Source organism: Rhinoraja longicauda, chromosome 31 (assembly GCF_053455715.1).
Source record: "Rhinoraja longicauda isolate Sanriku21f chromosome 31, sRhiLon1.1, whole genome shotgun sequence".
Classification (NCBI taxonomy): Eukaryota; Metazoa; Chordata; class Chondrichthyes; order Rajiformes; family Arhynchobatidae; genus Rhinoraja; species Rhinoraja longicauda.
This window is the reverse complement of record NC_135983.1, coordinates 9072126-9091861: the sequence shown is the minus strand read 5'-3', so window position 1 is coordinate 9091861 and position 19736 is coordinate 9072126. Positions and strand designations below refer to the sequence as shown.

The 19736-nt window shown below is 42.3% G+C and overlaps 1 protein-coding gene across 5 annotated transcripts in view; it reads right to left on the bottom strand.

Annotated features, from left to right (window-relative positions):
• The window catches only part of strbp (spermatid perinuclear RNA binding protein), a 145222-nt gene that overhangs the window by 34574 nt on the left and 90912 nt on the right, over nt 1-19736 (bottom strand). For all 5 annotated transcript variants that reach the window (XM_078426304.1, XM_078426308.1, XM_078426307.1 and 2 more), the window contains 7 exons: nt 19125-19219; nt 18649-18744; nt 18152-18263; nt 17690-17787; nt 12522-12636; nt 9559-9651; nt 3805-4013 (listed from right to left, as the gene is read on the bottom strand). In XM_078426304.1, coding sequence (XP_078282430.1) covers nt 3805-4013; nt 9559-9651; nt 12522-12636; nt 17690-17787; nt 18152-18263; nt 18649-18744; nt 19125-19219 — 818 coding nt within the window. The remainder of the gene's footprint in view (nt 1-3804; nt 4014-9558; nt 9652-12521; nt 12637-17689; nt 17788-18151; nt 18264-18648; nt 18745-19124; nt 19220-19736) is intronic.

The window sequence follows — 19736 nt, the reverse complement described above, 5'->3', positions numbered from 1 at the left end:
TAAGATTGAGGAACAAAGCCTGAATGGCAACTAAGTCAGAAATTTTGCTAACTGAAGAACAAATAAGTTTAATAACTTGTGGACCGTGAATGCCAGGGCTCAAATTTAAATTGTAATGTTGGAAGCAGACAGTTAGCCTGGCATGAAATAATAAGTACATTAAATTTACTGCAAAGTAGCATACAAAGTATTCCACTTGAAACAAGTTAGTTAAGGACAGAACAGAAATTAAAAATTATGAAGAACAAAGGAGGGGGTTCAAAAATTTGAAGGCTCATGACACTGAAGTATTATGTGACATTTATGAAGAACTTGAGACAATAAGTAGGAGGGTTCCATTCCAGGAGTCACTCGGTATGCAAAAAGCAAACAAGGCTGATAAGGAGTTCAGTCTGTGTAAAAAGAAACAGAGCGCATTATGAATAAAACAAAGTATGTTTCTCAAGGATGATAAGATAGCTCAGGAACCTTGGAGTTCGCACGCAAAATCAAAGATAACATGTATTAAGGGAGAGAAAGCATAACCAGAAGAAAGAGAATTTGAACTTAATAGGGCACTGTAGGGTGAAACGAAACTCTGCCACTGTAACTTTCAGGTTGAGCTCTGATGTTGAAGAACAAACTGCAACTATCATCTTGGTTCAGTGTTTCTTCTTGGTACTAGATTCAACTATTTAATAAATATGTTGTGCTTACGGCCAACACACTTGTGCCCATAGTGGTTTGCTATAAACAAGTCAGTTGAGATACTTTAAATGAAATCTTGAAAGCAAAACAACAGATCTTCCAACAGATTGAATTGTTCATTAATGATTAGAATATAAAAAGAGGCTATCAGGAACATTTGTTGGCTCCAATTTTTACTTGTTTCCCCAGAGCATTTTAACAGACTGTTTCCACCTTTCACAAAAGTTCATGGGTTCATTTCAAGACAATTAGTGACATGGGATGAGGCTGCTTATTTATTTTCTTTATTTTAAATCACTCAAGTATTACAGCATCTACAGATAAATCAGCCCTGTGTGCCTGGGTCCTGGACTTTATCACCGCCAGGCACCAAGTGGTCAGGATGGGAGAACACACATCTAGCTCCCTCACCCTGAACATAGGATCCCCCCAGGGTTGCGTCCTTAACCCACTACTGTACCCCCTGTACACACATGACTGTGTGGCCAGGTTCAGCTCAAACTCCATCATCAAGTTTGCTAATGACACTGTGGTGGTGGGCCGGATCTCCGACAACGATGAAAAGACCTACCGGGAGGAGGTGGCTGATTTGGCACTCTGGTGTCAGGACAATAGCCTCCTCTTGAATGTCACAAAAACTAAGGAGCTGATTGTGGACTTTAGAAGGGCTCAACATCCAAGGACGTACACGCCACTGGAGATAAATGGGTCTACTGTGGATAGGGTGAGCAGTTTTAAATACTTGGGAGTCCACATCAAAGAGGATCTGACATGGGCAACACACATTGCCGCACTGGTGGATAAGGCAAAGCAGCGCCTTTACCACCTTAGACAGCTGAGGAAATTCAGAGTGTCTCTGAGGATCCTTCATTGCTTCTACTCTGGGGCTGTAGAGAGCATCCTGTCCGGCAACATTACAGTCTGGTTTGGGAACAGCTCTGCCCAGGACAGGATGGCCCTGCAGAGAGTAGTGCGCTCGGCAGAACGCACCATGGGAACTACACTCGCCCCCCAGCAGGACCTATACATCAGGAGGTGCAGATCCAGAGCAAGCAAGATTATGAGGGACCCCTGTCACCCCAGCAACGGACTGTTCCAGATGCTACGGTCAGGCAAGCGCCTCCGCTGTCACGCTGTGAAAACGGGGAGGATGAGACGGAGTTTCTTCCCACAGGCCATCAGGACTGTTAACTTTTATAACTCCAGGGACTAAATTTTGTCTTCTCTGTATTAACTTTATTTATATGCTGTAACTGTAATTCTTTTTTGTGCACAATCCGCAGGCATTGCCACTTTCATTTCATTGCACATTGTGTATGTGCATGTGACAAATAAACTAAACTTGAACTTGAAAGGAACCTAGGTCAACATTTGCCGAGAATTGGAAGAATGTAAAAAAGGCTCTACGTTACCATTCAAAATCAACAAACATTGCATTACTCCATAAATTCTTTAGTTTGCACGAATGTAGCTGCCAATTTTGATATTTGGTTTCATTTATTTATGTTGAAAAGCAAAATCTGACAATTATAAATTGTGAATATTGTGTCAGCCTTGCAGAACCACAATTTGTATCCAATTGGACCCTTACAGCGTTCTTAATCACAGCTATGCTCAAAGGGGACTTTGGTAAAAGTCTAACATTACCGGTTGACAATGAGGAAAAATGTTTTGGTATCTAATTATGAAAACAGCTCTTGTTTCTTACGAACAATTATGGAAGTTGATGTGTTGGATGTGGAAGAAATGGGCAGGAGTAAAGATCTGAGCGACTTTGACAAGGGCCAAATTGCTATGGCCAGACGACTGGGTCAGAGCATCTCTGAAACGGCAAGGCTTGACAGGGTGTTGGGCGCCTTAAGGCTCATCGATGCGCAAGGGCAACGAAGGCTATCCCGTCTGGTCCGAACCGACAGAAGATCTACTGTGGCACGAGTCACAGAAAATGTTAACGGTGGTCATAGGAGGAATGTGTCACAATACACAGTTCATCGCACCCTACTGCGTATGGGGCTGCGTAGCCGCAGAGTTCCCATGAGGAGCCCTGTCTACCGTCGAAAGCGCCTACATTGGGCATTCGAGCGTCGGAACTGGACCTTGGAGCAGTGGAAGAAGGTTGCCTGGTCCAATAGGTCCCATTTTCTTTTAGATTACGTGGATGGCCGTGTACGTGTGCGCGGTTTACCTGGGGAAGTGATGGCACCAGGATGCACTGTGGGAAGACGACAAGCCGGTGGAGGGAGTGTGATGCTCTGGGCAATGTTCTGCTGGGAAACCCTGGGTCTGGCCAATGCGGATGTCAATTTGACACGTGTCACCTACCTAAACATCGTTGCAGACTAGGTACACCCCTTCATGGCAATGGTATTCCCTGATGGCAGTGGCCTCTTTCAGGAGGATAATGCGCCCTGCCACCGTGGTTTGTGGAACATGATGAAGTGTGCACGGTGTTGCCCTGGCCTCCAAATTCTCCAGATCTCAATCCGATTGAGCATCTGTGGGATGTGCTGGATCGACAAGTCCGATCCACGGCGGCTTCACCTCGCAACTTACAGGACTTGAAGGATCTGCTGCTAATGTTTTGGTGCCAGATACCACAGGACACCTTCAGGGGTCTTGTAGAGTCCATGCCTTGGCGGGTCGGCGCTGTTTTGGCAGCACATGGAGCACCAATGGCATATAGGCAGGCAATCATAATGTTTTATCAGTGTATATCGATTTGCTGTTCATGGTTTCTAACTGACATCACGCCTCAAAGAGTTGTGAACACAAAGTAAGATCTAGTCAACAGGAAACGTTTGTTCAATGTAAGAATTTTAAGTTCAGAAATAGGCTGACATGAATTTAGGTGGATTTGCTGCTGTACAACACAAATAAATTGAACATGTCGGACAAAATGCCTCTCATTGTGTGTGTTAGTTGGATGCAAGGATTCTGGATATTTGTTTACAAACACCATTTCATTCAAAACAGGTCAAATCAAATTCAATTGTATTTTTGATGGAGCTTCCAGACTAATTGCTCTAAGCATACAGTAAGTGCATATCCCATAAATGACTTTTCCCAAAAGGTGTTCTACCAACAGAAAACATCATGTCATGTTAATATGGGTCTTACCTTAACTGCCACATTAAGTTTGGCAGTTTTTTTAGATGGTCCCGAGGCTTCATAAGTTTTACCATCAACATCCACAGACATCGTGAAGACAGGTGCATGCACTGGACCAGACTGTGAAAGGAGTTTGTACTGTAGGCCAGGTTTAATCTGATTCAGTCTCATCAGAGCATTCATAGGCTGGTTAACATCTATTGCTTTGCTTTCCATTACTAGAAGAATTGGTATAGAAAGAAAAATTCAAAACTCCAGAATTTTTTTTTCTAAAAGGGTTTTACTCTTGGAAAAAAAATTGCCATTTTTATACAATACATTTCATCAAAGTTTAATTTAAAATATGCAAAGGTGTAAGATTTAACATATTTTGTTTTGTGGAAAAAGTACATCTTCAGGAAACTGGCTGATCTTTGCTACACATCCACTTACTATTCTCCAAGTGAAACACTTAACTGGGAAATGTCACAGCCTGAATTGTCTTATCTGCCCATTGCACCTTCCAGACATAAAAAATATCAAATGCAATGTGGTCTCTGTTGAGGAAATTTTTGCAATATACTGCCCTTTTTAAGGTTCTATCTTTTATTCAAATTATCCCTTTGAAGCATCCAAATTCATTCCTAAATTTGATAACGGTGCTCCTATACATCTGCTGCATCCTTTACTGTACCTATTGGGAAACTCACTGCACTCTATTTCCTTGGCTGCCAATAGGTGCGTGGGAGATAATTGCCATAATTCGTGGGAGATCTTCCCCAGGTCATTGTACTGCCATGTCCAACCACTCTTCCATCAAATTATTGCCACCAACAACAAATAGTTTTATATTTAAATCTTGGCTAATAATCATCTTTGTTCTTCATCTTTAGTTTCTGCTAGTTGTCACCTTTATCCCCTCACTCCTCTTGGTCATCTGACTTCAAATTATGGGAGTTGTCTAATCCAAATGCTGTCTAATTCAAGATAAACATAATGATATCTTCCTATTCACACCACAAACTCTGCATCTAGCTTCTGATGTTCCATACCCTGCTTACCCATTCTCACAAAACTATTGTTTGCAACTAAGGTGTGATGTTTAAATCAGAAACTGAACTTCAAACTGCACAACAAATAACAGCACCTCTACTTTTATCTGACTGCACCTCACTCAATAATTCTCCTACCCATTCCCAATCACTTGTTTGTCCAGATTCAAAGGTGTTTTCGTTTCATCTTTTGATCTCAAGCTCTAACCCATTCTCCCAATAGTTTTATCTATTTCCATTTCTATTAATTACGCACCTACAAAATCTAACTTAGTGAACCGTTTCGCAGTGTGTCTGTGCTTTTGGCCCACACTTGAAACTTCTTATATCATATCATCTGTATAGGAGACACTACACACTGCAGATGCAACACAAACTTCTGGAGGAACTCATCACTCTCACCTACATTCAGGGACCCAAGAAGCTCTTGCAGGTAAGACCGAAGTTTACATGCACCGCAGCCAACCTTGTCTATTGCAATTGTTGCTCTCGATGTGGCCTCCTCTACATTGGTGATACCAAGAATAGACCAGGCAACTACTTTGCAAATGCATGCACTCTGCCTGTCCTGGCCAGCAGTAGCTTCCATTTGCTAGCCATTTTAATTCCCCTTCACAACCCCCACTGACCTGTCTGTCCTCCACTGCCAGAATGAGGCCACGTGCAAACTGGAAGAACACCTCGTCATATTCCATAGTTTGGAATACTATTATTATAGGGTGACCTACAACCCAATGGCATGAACATTAAATTCTTCAGTTTCAGGTAACATCTACCCACCCACTTCTCATCTACCCAGTTCCCCAAGGGGCACACCTCTCTTTCCATTCTTCCTGCACATGTCACCCAGTTACATTCCCCTCCTCAATCCACTCATCTCCTTCCTTCCCTATACCATGCCCCCCATTTCTCTTCCCCCATGCTAATTGTTTTCTGCCTATCATTGCTTCCTCTGCTTCCACATTTCACTCCCCACTTTTATTCCTTATCAGATTCCACTATCTACATCCTTTTATCTTCTCCATTTGTAACATCCAGCCTTTGTGTCCATCTTCACCCTTCTCTCCTCAATCTGGGTCATCTGTTAATCAATCTCTCCTCACCCAGATCCATCTATCAATTGCCTTGCCTCTACTCCTTCCCCAACCTTTTTCTGCCAAATATCTCCCCTATACCCCATTAGTCTGAAGAATTGTCCCGAATAGAAATGTTGTCTGCCCTTTTCCCTCCATAGATGCTCCTTACCCACTGAGTTCCTATAGCAGTTTAATTTTTACCCATGTTTAGGATGTGGGCGAGACCACACCTGGAATATTGTGTGCCTTTCTAGTCGCCAAACTATAAGAGGGCTGCGATCAGACTCGAAGGTGGAGTAAAGATTCACATGAATGTTGCTGAGACTGACGGGTTTGTTATAAGGAGAAACTATAAAGGCTGGAACAATTTTTGGCTGGAGTGAAGGAGGGTAATAAAGCGTGACCGTGTAGAGGTCAAAGGGAAGCTACATTTCTTTCGTCTTTGACAGTATCTCCTCTATGTCACATCCATTTATAATCTCACTTTCTTGATTATTTTCTATATCTTTCAATGCATCATGATAATTTAATGCTAATTTTCTGACACATATTAATGCATCCCAGAGACCAACAATTTTTTTTAAACACTATTTATGGTTCCTGCTACGACAAACTCAACTTAACCAATGGAAATAATTTTTCAATGCATTTACAATTTCAACATTTTGAACAGATTCGGATATTGCACTGTGTAGTGCTTTGAGAATTTGTGATGATGCAAATCAATTCCTGCCTCAGTAATGTCCCGGGCCCACGTAATTCACCTGCCGCCGAACAGATTGACACTGAACGCGATCCCATTGGCTCGTCACTCTACTTTAGAATACTTGGACATTAGGAACACATAAGCCAGGCAGCTCGGCATTCAACACCATCAATCAAGTTCATTGTCAAATTCGAACCAGGGTCTCTGATTCTCCCGACGCACGTCCTCGAATTTCATCAGCACACAGTACGTCAAGGTTGTCTTTCTCTATACCTGCTCTACTTTATCTATAATCCATCGACTGTACAACCAAATACAGCTACCATGCCATCTTTAAGTTCACCAACGATACCACCATCGTTGGATGAATAACTGGTGATGTCGAGTCAGAATACAGGAGGGAAACAATAATCAACAATCTTGCTCTCAACGTTAGTAAGACCAGAAGCTGATTGTTGATTTCAGGAAAAGAGAGCCGGGGTGTAATGACGAGATGTAGTGGAAAGAGTCAATAGCTTCAAGATCCTGGATACTGACATCTCTGATGATCTTCCCGAGTCCAGAACATTGGTGTAATCACATAGAAAGCTCACCAACTCCTTCAAAGTTTGAAGAGATTTGACATTTCGCCTAATACTTTATCGAATCTCTACAAGTGTACAGTGCATACCAAATTGTACTACAAGGGCCACATGATCTATCCACTACCTTCTCTTTAGACTCTACATTCATGGATGTTATAAACATACAAATTTGCAATTGTTCCTTCAAGCCTGCTCCACCATTTAACAAGAGCATGGCTGTCTGACTCCAACCGCAATCATTCCAAGGGTACGTTTCATCCCCTTGCTTCACAAATATTTATCAACCTCTACCGTAAAAATATCCAATGACTTTGCTTTCACAATCCTTGAGGTAGTGTTGCACAGATTTATAACTCACAGTAAATATTTTGCTTCATTTCCTCTTGAGACAGGTAATCTATATTCCAACAAGAATGAAAATGGCACCCTTGTTTGAGGTTCTCCTGTGAGAGGCAAAGTCCTCCCTAGATCAAGCCTGTTAGAACCCCTCAGGATCTCCTATGACTCAACTGTCCTCTCACTCATTTAAACTCCAGTCTAAACTGTCCAACCTTCCCTGATTAAAAACTCTACTCATTCCAAATGCTAATATACTAAACTTTCTCTGAACTGCTTTTGATACAGCAACATCCATCCTTAAATAAGTAGAACAATATTGTGCACAGTAGACCAAATGTGGTCTTAGAATTGCCCTATAAAACAGAAACATAACTCGCCTATGTTTTCAATCATAACATAACATAACATAACAACACTTTATTGTCACTCGGCTTTTTACACCGAACGAAATTTCAGCAGTCACACAAAACACAGCAAAAAAGAAAAGAACACAGGACACCCGACCCCAACACAAACATCCATCACAGTGACTCCAAACACCCCCTCACTGTGATGGAGGCAACAAAACTTCCCCTCTCTTCCCCCCGCACCCACGGACAGGCAGCTCGACCCCTACCGAGGCAAACGACACGCACAGCAAGGGGATGGAAGGCCCCGCGGCCGAGCCGCCCTGGGCACCGAAACGTCCCGCGGCCGCACCGGGCGATGTTAAGTCCAGCGGCCGAGCCGCACCGGGCACCGAAACGTCCCGCGGCCGAGCCGCACTGGGCACCGAAATGTCCCGCGGCCGAGCCGCACCGGGCACCGAAACGTCCCGTGGCCGAGCCGCACCGGGCGATGTTAAGTCCAGCGGCCGAGCCGCACCGGGCACTGAAACGTCCCGCAGCCGAGCCGCACAGGGCACTGAAACGTCCCGCGGCCGAGCCGCACCGGGCGATGTTAAGTCCAGTGGCCAAGCCGCGCCGGGCACCGAAACGTCCCGCGGCCGAGCCGCGCTGTCGATGTTAAGTCCAGCGGCCGAGCCGCACCGGGCACTGAAACGTCCCGCAGCCGAGCCGCGCTGGCGATGTTAAGTCCCGCAGCCGAGCCGCGCCGGCGATGGAAGGCCCCGCGGGCGAGCTGCGCCCCGGGGAAGAGACCTAATAAAAGAAAGGTTTCCCCCGCCCCACCCCACCCCCACACCCCCCACCACCACACATACACAGCCAAAAACAGAAACAAAAACCATCCCAACACCGACACAAACAAAAAAAAAAGAAAAAAAGACAAACAGACTGCCAGAGAGCCGCAGCCGTTAGGCGCAGCCAACTCCTCCCATTGCAATTAGCTTTCCGCAATAAATACCGTACTAGCTCAGGTTCCTCTACATCTCAGAACTTGTTTCTCAGATTTCCTGCAGTCTTGCATTTGTATCATTCCCTCAAAGCCAATGTGACTCTTCCTTTTAATTTAACCATTTACCATAGTTGGTATTTCACCACCACCCTCATTTGCCAGGTTGAATCGCTAGAGCATTATGTTAAATATCAATATTTTAAACTCCATTTTCTTTCTCCAAATCAAAAATGCAAGTAAGGGAACTAGCACGAGTCTAATCTATGTCCATATTATTACAGAATAAGTCCTCATTTCAATCTACAGGTGGCCCAAGACCAAGTTAATAATCATACAGCAATTCCCTTCACATTTTGAGTCCTGTGACTAGCTGTGTATCATGTTAGACATTCTAGTGCAAATTGAAAAAGTATCCCTGTGTTCAAAGCTCCTTTCATCAATGGAAGCACCAATGAATAAACAAGAATTCACCATGCCAAAGAAGTACTCCGAAGCACATAATTGAAACAACATTGGTGGAAGTATTTTTTATAAATAGAATACTAATAACAAGGCTCTCATGTAACTTGCAAGTAACTTGAAAGTTTGTGGGATAATAAAGACAATTGTGCATTGGATGTTCAATAGTTTAAGTCATTAAAAAAACTAAAATGCATTAAAAGGCTGCTCGGGCAGTTTAGACATTAGCTTACTTTTTCGCAGGTTTCTTTTCATCTTTTTGTTCGGATCTTTGTCATCTCCCAAACTATCTTCATACGGTCTCTTCAAAGGTGCTGAGAGAGGTCCTGAAAAATATCCCAAAGCATTTTTCTTTGATATGGGTTTTCATCTAAAAATGTTTAACAACAAAATTGGTTTTGACATGATATGAATCTGAGCTGGCTATGAATCTTATTGGTTACTTACATAAATATTACTTGTGAGTAAAATGTTAATATTCAGAAACACATATTTTAAAATATTTAAGTTTGCGAAGGCTGCTTTGATTTTAAATAATCTTGCACTTGTTCAAATTGCCATTTTCATCAATATTCTAGATTTAACTAACCATTGGAGACAACCTATTATTGATACTTGCTTATTTTTTATCAAAACAATACACTGGCGCCTTGCTTCAAATTCAGAATGCATTCCCAGCAATGTGCCCTAATGGAATTAGGGCCAAAAGTCGTCATTATTGCATTATTGAAAGAGCGATGCATTACAGGTGCCTGGATCCTGGTGTGAACCTCTGCCCTTTCTGCTATTTTGCACTGCTATGCCAAGAATTTGATGTTAACCCATGCTCTATGCTGGCTGTCCTGCAGTAATATGTTAGCCACAGCTCGGTGCAGAAAGGCCATCTTTGAGGGTTGGCGTGGGGCAGAATGTAGCGAGATTTTTGTCTTTGGTAACATCAAAGGATGACCTCATTACTAATTTATTTTAAAAAGAATATCTCTTAGATATAAAATTGTACTTGAACAATTCTGAGAAAATAAAAAATGAGAAGAAAACAATCTAATCTTGCAACTATTTTTAAGGTGCTGAGAGATATTAACACAGTTGTTTACTTGGAAAAATTACCTCAATAATTAGCTAAGTTAATCTCCAGACCAACACTGAGTGGAAATTACATATTACTCAGTACTAGGCACAAAATATTGAGCAGTTATAAACAGATTACCTCTTTATGATGGTAAACTAAATTTGTTTTTTGTAAATGAGATGTCTAAATTTTGATTGATTGGATACTGGAATTCCAGTCAGCATGTGTTATGTCTCTCTATCCCCAAATGCTGAGAAAATGAGTAAGAAACTTGGCTTCACAGAGGCTTAACTAAAGCTTTAACTGCTCAGCAACAAGCTTGGAATTTCCCAATCGGCTCAACATTCTTCACAGTCATTGGTTCCAGTCAGTGTCTTCGGAAACTGGAAATTCATCAATTCATCAAGCATACCAGTTTCACAAAACTGTGCATGAAATATTTAATGTTCAGCTGATATTTTATATTGCAGTTGAAACCCGGGATCAATGATTCAATACACAAAATGCTGGATACTTTATTGTCACATTCTTTGTTTTTGCATACAATGCGCAAAGTACATAAAGAGTTGCCACATATCTGGCGTCGATGGTTACAGAAGTACTCATTAGAATCCCGATGGTCCCTCTTTGTTCTCAGTGCCCCGGGTTCCTCTTTTGTTCTTGGCGGCCCATCCTAGGCCTGCCATCTCCGCAGCTCATCCTCAGCCTGACCACCTTCCCCCCTCATACCAGTGAGCCGTCCCTCTCCTCTCCGGTCCTTTGGCCTTCATGCCTTGGGGGGCGCCTCCCGCAACCGACTTTGAAGACGTGGGAGGTTAGACTCAACAGTCCTCCTCCTACTGGCCCTTTGTTCAGCATCTGCTAGTCCTGCTCCCTCCTCCTTCCGGTTCTCAGTCGTCGGGGACAAGCAGGGAGATGAACCTCGGACCCACTCCAGCAGATTCCATGCCAGCCTTCAACAGACACGCCAACAGCATGGAAATGACTACAATGATGTACTGAAGCATGGCTACATCTGTCATTCTTCCAGTGTCCAGTATTTCATGTTGCCATTTCAAATGGACTGCAGGTGTAATAACAGTATGATTTGGTGATTTATTTGCCACTCAAGCCTGGGACCACACTTTTGAAAGTGATTGTGAATGATTTTATGCACACAATTTAGGTGCAACTATCCTCCACTCAGTGCAATTTTCTGAAGAAATTGCCCATCTCCATTGGGAGAAACTGCTACCTCTGATTCCTCTAGTCTATTTAAAGACAAAAATTACACAACTCGCTGGCTGACAGCAATTACTTGCTTCCATTTTCACTTTTCAAAATGCAAATTGGAAATGGCAGCAGGTTTGTTGGCATAAATTCCATGAACATGTCCAAACACAGAAACAAACGCTTACAAAGACTCCAGTGGTATCTACAACTTCCTTTGTTTAATTATTAGAACTTAAATGCACATTACCCAAAGGATTTTTCTGCATTGGACATAAACTCCAGCACAAACTATAACTGTTATATAAACTAGTTCTTGTTCTTTACTTTGTGCATTACTCAACACGAAACCCACCTATGCCATGCTAAATAAACTTTTCTTTCCGTTTCCTTTGAAAGTAAAGTTCCGTGATATACGCAAGTATGAATGACACATTTGATTAACACAACTGAAAAATCATTTAACACACCAACATTAAATCGCAGCATCAGTTTATTGTAGGGAACCAACTTCTTGTATTAAAAATGTATAAAATGATTTTCAAATTAGTTTAGTACTATGTTTTTTGATAAATGTGTGAATAAATATTTCTCAAAATCTTGCAAATGCACCAACTCAATACCTTATATCCAAAATCCTAGTTAAATTTTCACAGCCTTCTTGTAAGGTCTGCAAATAGGTTCTATTAACAGAATCTTCCTGGCGTGATTATTTTATCTCGGGTTATAAAGTTTTTAAGGGATTTGGATTTAAAAGATCATGGGATGTTGATTTCCTCTGACTGTAATGTGCACTTAAAGTTCCCCTAACTATTATGCAATTACACTAATTTCCATAGGAATTACAAAGGAAAAATTGACACAATCAAGTTGAATTTCAGATCAGTGTGTTTATTTGGTCCTATAAAATCTACCCACCATCTCGCTCACTCAATGATCGGGACCATTTCTGAAGTGAAGATCTCGTTGATGGAAGGGGGTCCATCTCCAGTACTTTGTAGATCTGGCCGAAAGCCATAAGCCTGAGTGCATGCTATAATCACAAGATATGCACATAAAATTAAAATGTCATATTTATTTTTACGTTATTTAAAACATGATGATAGTGTTTTTTAACATGGAAATGGTTTAAGGATGATTCATAGAGCAAGGAAATGTACAGCACTGGAATAGGTCCTTCAGACAACAACGTCCATGCCAAACAATTGACAATAGACAATAGGGGCAGGAGTAGGCCAGTCGGCCCTTCGAGCCAGCACCACCATTCAATGTGATCATGGCTGATCATTCTCAATCAGTACCCCCCGTTCCTGCCTTCTCCCCATACCCCTGACTCCGCTATTCTTAAGAGCTCTACCTAGCTCTCTCTTGAATGCATTCAGAGAATTGGCCTCCACTGCCTTCTGAGGCAGTGAATTCCACAGATTTACAACTCTCTGACTGAAAAAGTTTTTCCTCATCTCCGTTCTAAATGGCCTACCCCTTATTCTTAAACTGTGGCCCTGGTTCTAGACTCCCCCAACATTGGGAACATGTTTCTTGCCTCTAACGTGTCCAACCCCTTAATAATCTTATATGTTTCAATAAGATCCCCTCTCATCCTTCTAAATTCAAGTGTATGCTATGATATACTTCTCTTTTATTTTTATGCTGTCCTTGACTTCCCTTGTCAGCCACGGGTGCCTCTTACTCCCCTTAGAATCTTTCCTCCTCTTCGGGATACATTGATCCTGCAACTTCTGCATTGCCCCCAGGAATACCTGCCATTACTGTTCCACCGTCTTCCCAGCTAGGGCCTCCTTCCAGTCAAATCTGGCCAACTCCTGCCTCATGCCTCTGTAATCCCCTTTGCTATTCTGTAATACTGACACTTCCGATTTTCCCTTCTCCATCTCAATTTTTGGAGTAAAACTTATCATATTGTGATCACTGCATCCTAATGGCTCCTTTACCTCGAGTCCCCTTATCAGATCAGGTTCATTACACAACACTAAATCCAGAATTGTCTTCTCCCTGGTAGGCTCCAGTACAAGCTGTTTCAAAGAATCCATCTCGGAGGCACTCCACAAACTCTTTCCTGGGGTCCATTACCAACCCGATTTTCCCAGTCTACCTGCATGTTGAAATCTCCCATAACCACCGTAGTATTACATTTGCGACATGCCAATTTTAGCTCTTGATTCAACTTGCACCCTATGTCGAGGCTACTGTTTGGGGGCCTGTAGATGACTCCCATTAGGGTCTTTTTACCCTTACAATTCCTCATTTCTATCCATACTGATTCTACATCTCCTGATTCTATGTCACCCCTTGCAAGGGAGTGAATATCATTCCTTACCAACAGAGCGACCCCACCCCCTCTGCCCACTTGTCTGTCTTTTTTATACGTTGTATACCCCTGAATATTCAGTTCCCAGCCCTGGTCCTCTTGTAGCCATGTCTCTGTGATTCCCACAACATCATACTTGCCAATGTCTAACTGAGCCTCAAGTTCATCCACTTTATTTTTCATACTTCGCGCATTTAAATACAACACTTTAACTTCGGTATTCACCTCCCCTCTCACACCGGTCACAATTGGCCCTGACCTTACTCTCTTATCCTATCTAGAACTTCCCTTCCCATTTATTCGAGAGTCCTTTGCAATTTCTCCTGCATTCGCTTCCCCTTTTAACTCCATCTTCATATTCCCAATTTGTCAACCCCTCCCCCCCCATTATTTAGTTTAAAGCCACACGTGTAGCACTAGCAAACCTACCTGCCAGAATGTTGGTCCCCCTGCTGTTAAGGTGCAACCCGTCCCTTTTGTACAGGTCACCCCTACCCCAGAAGAGATCCCAGTGGTCTAGAAATCTAAATCCCTGCTCCCTGCACCAGCCCCTCAGCCATACATTAATATTCCCGATCTCTCTGTTCCTGCCCTCACCAGCACGAGGTACAGGTAACAGTCCAGAGATAACCACCCTCGACGTCCTACTTCTCAGTCTTCTTCCCAACTCTCTAAACTCACGTTGCAGTATCTCCTTCCTCTTCCTCCCGACGTCATTCGTGCCCAGGTGCACAACTACTTCCGGTTGATCGCCTTCCCTCGCTCGGATGTTCTGAAGCCGGTCCATGATATCTTGAACCCTGGCACCAGGAAGGCAACAGACCATCCTCAAGTCCCGCCTGCCACCACAGAATCTACTGTCCGTACCTCGGACAATGGAGTCACCCACTACTATGGCTCTTCCTGACTTCGGTCTCCTTGGTTGAGACTCCTTGCCTGGATTAGATCCGCCAACTTGTCCACCGCTCGGACTGGAAGCGTCTTCTGCCCCGACAGCTCCCAAGAGGGTGTACCTGTTTGCAATAGGCACAGCAACCGGGGTCTCCTGTAGTCCACGTGCACTCCCTTTTGAAACGGTCTCCCACCTTCGCTCGACCTGGACACTTGGCATGACAGCCTCACAGTAGGTCCTGTCCAGGAAACTCTCACATTCCTGGATGGCCCTGAGATCATCGAGCTACTTTGCCAACACCACCACACGTTCATTCAGGAGCTGCACCTGGACACAGTTCTTGCAGGTGTAGCTCCCAGAAGCTCCAGCGGTGTCCCTACCTTCCCACATCCTGCAGGAAACTTGTCCGCCATTACTTTAGTGTCAAAAAACAAATCAGGCTTAAAAACAAGTGTAACCTCCTCACCTCAGCCTCCTCGCCAAAGACTTGCACTTCCATAACTTGCACTCAACAGGGCACTTCCCTCAACAGGGCACTTCCCTCAACAGGGCACTTCCCTCAACAGGGCACTTCCCTCAACAGGGCACTTCCCTCAACAGGGCACTTCCCTCAACAGGGCACTTCCCTCAACAGGGCACTTCCCTCAACAGGGCACTTCCCTCAACAGGGCACTTCCCTCAACAGGGCACTTCCCTCAACAGGGCACTTCCCTCAACAGGGCACTTCCCTCAACAGGGCACTTCCCTCAACAGGGCACTTCCCTCAACAGGGCACTTCCCTCAACAGGGCACTTCCCTCAACAGGGCACTTCCCTCAACAGGGCACTTCCCTCAACAGGGCACTTCCCTCAACAGGGCACTTCCCTCAACAGGGCACTTCCCTCAACAGGGCACTTCCCTCAACAGGGCACTTCCCTCAACAGGGCACTTCCCTCAACAGGGCACTTCCCTCAACAGGGCACTTCCCTCAACAGTGCTGCACCCCTTGTGCAAGCCTTGCTTATATCAGTCACAAATTGCCTAATTGGCCAATTTACCAAACTTCTGATTTAATTGATCAGCCAATCCATGTACTCGCTTCGAACCTGCCTTCCTCTAACGAGCTTGGAGGTATATGCTTCACTGATTGCCTGTTAGCGTCCTTCTGGCGCTCTTTTTAAATGGACTTTAACCTGCAATTAACACTTACTTTCTCTCAGCCAACGGTCTTCTTTGCTGCTGCACTCCTGACCTTTACTGACATGATGGCAAACTAATCTTCTCTGCCTGCACATGATCCATTCACTCCTTGCATATACACATGTGCCTACCCAACAGCCTCTTAAGTGCCACTATTGTATCGGCCTACACCACCACCACAGGCAGCACAAATATACTTCTATCATGTATTTTTTGCTTCTGCATGACATTCAAATGCTCCTGATGTATATATATATGTTTGTGCATAGGCAAAGAAATTAACTCTGCCCATTCTGAACAATCTGGCAAAGCTCTGCAATCCTGAACATTGCCAATGTTGGCAGGTACCAAAGACACGGGGTCTTTGATGTTTGGCTCAGTAAAAGGTCTTGCTGCAGTAACCTAGATCCACCTGGAAAGGTCTTTGTCACCTCTGGCACCACTCTTTGTAATTCATCGATATATTGCGGTGATCTCATCATTCTGTCAACTGGGTGCAGTGGACTAACCACATGATAGCTGAAATAACCCCAAACAACATCTTTTCAGGATGTATGACGAACTAGTCAATATGGCATTTTCTCACCAGCTCTCCAAACTGATCTCCTAACATGTTGGTTATATTGGCCCTGAACCAAGAAGTAGCTCTTGTCACTGAATAACACCTTTCTCCAGTTCTCACGTGTCAAATCTTTATATTTTAGGGCCCACTGGTATTGGTTTTTTTCTTCATCACAGTAGTTAGAAGTTGGTTTTTTCACAGGTCTTCAGGCTATACAAGTGACTTCAATGAGGTGTCGGTGCATGGTACTCGAGTTTATTGAGAGTCCCGCTAACTCTAAATCTTTCTTCAGCGCATCGGTCGTCTTTCACGGATCCATATTACTTTCCCGATTCAGCAGGGTCTTATCTCTTGGAGTCTCATCTCAAATCCTGTTTTGGACCCTTGCTTGACAATCCTGGAAAAAAAGGCTTGGCTTACCCCGAACAACTTTGCTCTGACTTAGAGCAATGTTGATGCGAGGTTATGATCTTTATTCAAAATGATATCTTGAAGTGATATCCATTTTGTAAATTGCTTGATATCTACTATATGAATTGTTTGACAAGTTCTTCTCAAATGATGATAAATCACTGGAAATAAATTCCCAGTGAATGGAAAATGGCCCAAAGGACTTTTTCAGAGAGACTTATAGATTTTCAGAAAAATATAAGAACAAACGGTGGACATAGTAACTCTTCATATGAAAAACAAAAGAAAAATCAGACCACGATTCAATTAATTTACGCAAGGGTGCAAGTTATTGAAGATTTTCCCGAAGATGCTGCTTAGCAATTGGTTTGGGGGGGGGGGGGGGGAGAGAATTTACCAGCTACAGGAACTTAGTTTGTTGTTTTGCTCCATGTTGTCGTGAGCTCGAATGGAAAAATTTCATGTATCTGCTCTCCCTGTACAGGAAATACACGAACCTCAAATGAGAGACCAGACTATTCTTTAATAATAATAAAGAGCAGGTACACACCTGCTATTATTTCTTGCAGCAACAATAGATTGAGTATTGTTATTTTCAAAAAGAGGTCATTCTTCCAAGAAATGGGGTAAGTTTGTTGCTGATCAGAGACGAGTTCACATAGTGTAAATTATTAACGGAAATCGTAATGCCTGAAGAATAGCCATAGCCATACCTGGGCACTATGAGTAATATTATCCATTTCTTGTGAAGTCATCGAGATCAATACATCAGTTAAATCTTTTTCACAAGGGTCATGCAATCCTGGACCACCTGGAGAGTAAATAAATTCACATTCATGCAGTAGATTATTAAGAAAATAAATTCACTAGCAATTTACCCTACTTAGTAAATATGATAAAAAACCATTTAGCTAGTCCAACATAATATAGAAATTATTTGTCACTTTTTTTTCCAGTTACATTTCATGCATCTCATCTGGCTTTTGATTAAATTCTGAACTAGTGTTTTACACAAAATATTAATTTCAAGATTGCATTTGAAAACTAAAAATGTACTTTCACATATTTACTATTAAAAATAATCTTGAGGTTTGAACATGGGAAAACGATTGTTAATTTATTAAATACTAAATTAGTAAACTATTTATTTGCTATTTGTTAATTGAGACTCTTACCAGGTAGAAGAATCCCCGATGCCAAGCACTCCATTACACGTCTCAACGCTTCACCAGCCCCTAATGGTCTATTACTAGTACCTATGGCTTTTTCACAAATAAGTTCTAGAGGCTAAATGTAACAGGAACAATAAATCAGTAATATCCAAAGGAAAAGGTGAAGCTTTTTTTTCCCATGTTGTTCAAACTTAGTTTAAACTAAATGTCCTTTCAATTTTTCTTCACATCAATTTAGTTCATATTGATCTTGTTAGTGCTAGCAGATAAACATCCATGGAAAAAGCAAGCTTTATTTAGCATGTAAAATACCTAGATTTCAAATTGGGAGGAGATAGCATTGTTTACATTTTGCAGAAATTCAGAAGCTTACATTCACTTGTATTTTTCAACCAGTCTTCATTTGAGTTACAAGAGACATGACACATTTAACAATGTAGTAGCTTGTATGTACCTGCATCGTTTGGTTTGACAAGATAACAGTCTGTATTTAAACTTACCCATCCTTTCAATGGCCCCCATGTGGGTACTCTGTTGCATAAATCACGCAGAATACGAATCACAATTACACATGACTTTAATCCATTTGCCCTTGCCTAAAACAGACAGAATTGTTGTGATATGTCATCTGCTTAGCACAGCTACAAGTTACATAGCACCTTGGCATTTCTCAGTAACTTAAATTAAAGTATCATGCAAACAAAAATGAATATTTACCGAGAACAAATCCTCTAGAAGAGCAGATTTCAAGTACAAGCAAGAAGCATAAATGTTTAACAATTGCTTTTGTAGCCTCATGATAACTAGTAAAGGGAAACTATCTACCGATTATAGTATTACCGACTGAGCTTAAACTGCGCAAAGTACCAAAACTATGAGCAAATGAATAACATTAAATGTTTTAATATAACAAATAGTTTTAACATTAAAACCTCATAAGGCTACAATAACAATAAGGTAAGAACAAGTAGCCAACCTGAAACCATTTGGCATGTCGCAGAGACGCCAAGGCGTTTAGGCATTTCTGCCTGTCCAATAAGTCCGGTGGATCTTTCATCGTAAAATTTTCTACTGGTGAATGGAATAAGAAGACAGATACAGTTTGACCAAGGGGTTTCTGTCATTCAGTAGTAGGGAGTGGCAGCATCCTAGGCAAACAAGGCTCCCAGAAATTTTAATGGTTTAATAGTGCATTGTGGTTACTACAACAGCCATTTACGGTAACGTGAACATGTGAGACAGAAGCAAAAGGCATTCATTCGGGATACGAATCAATGGCATATCAACTGCAGAGTATATGATTCTGAGACTTATTTAAAATGCAGAACACAACAAATTATACCACACAGCAGATACTTTTGTTGACTGTTAGCCAGGCCTCTTTAATTTCTGTTTTTCTGGGTAATTCTGCAATTAAAATAGTGAAGTGCAATGGAAAGTAAACTGAGCCTACTTCCAAACAGTTAAGTCTCATTTTGCTTTCCAGTTGTCACTGATTTCAGCTTTTGCAGACCAAAATATGCAGAGCTCATGTTATTAAATATAAAAGTTCCATTCCAATTGCCACAACATAATGTTGATATCAAGG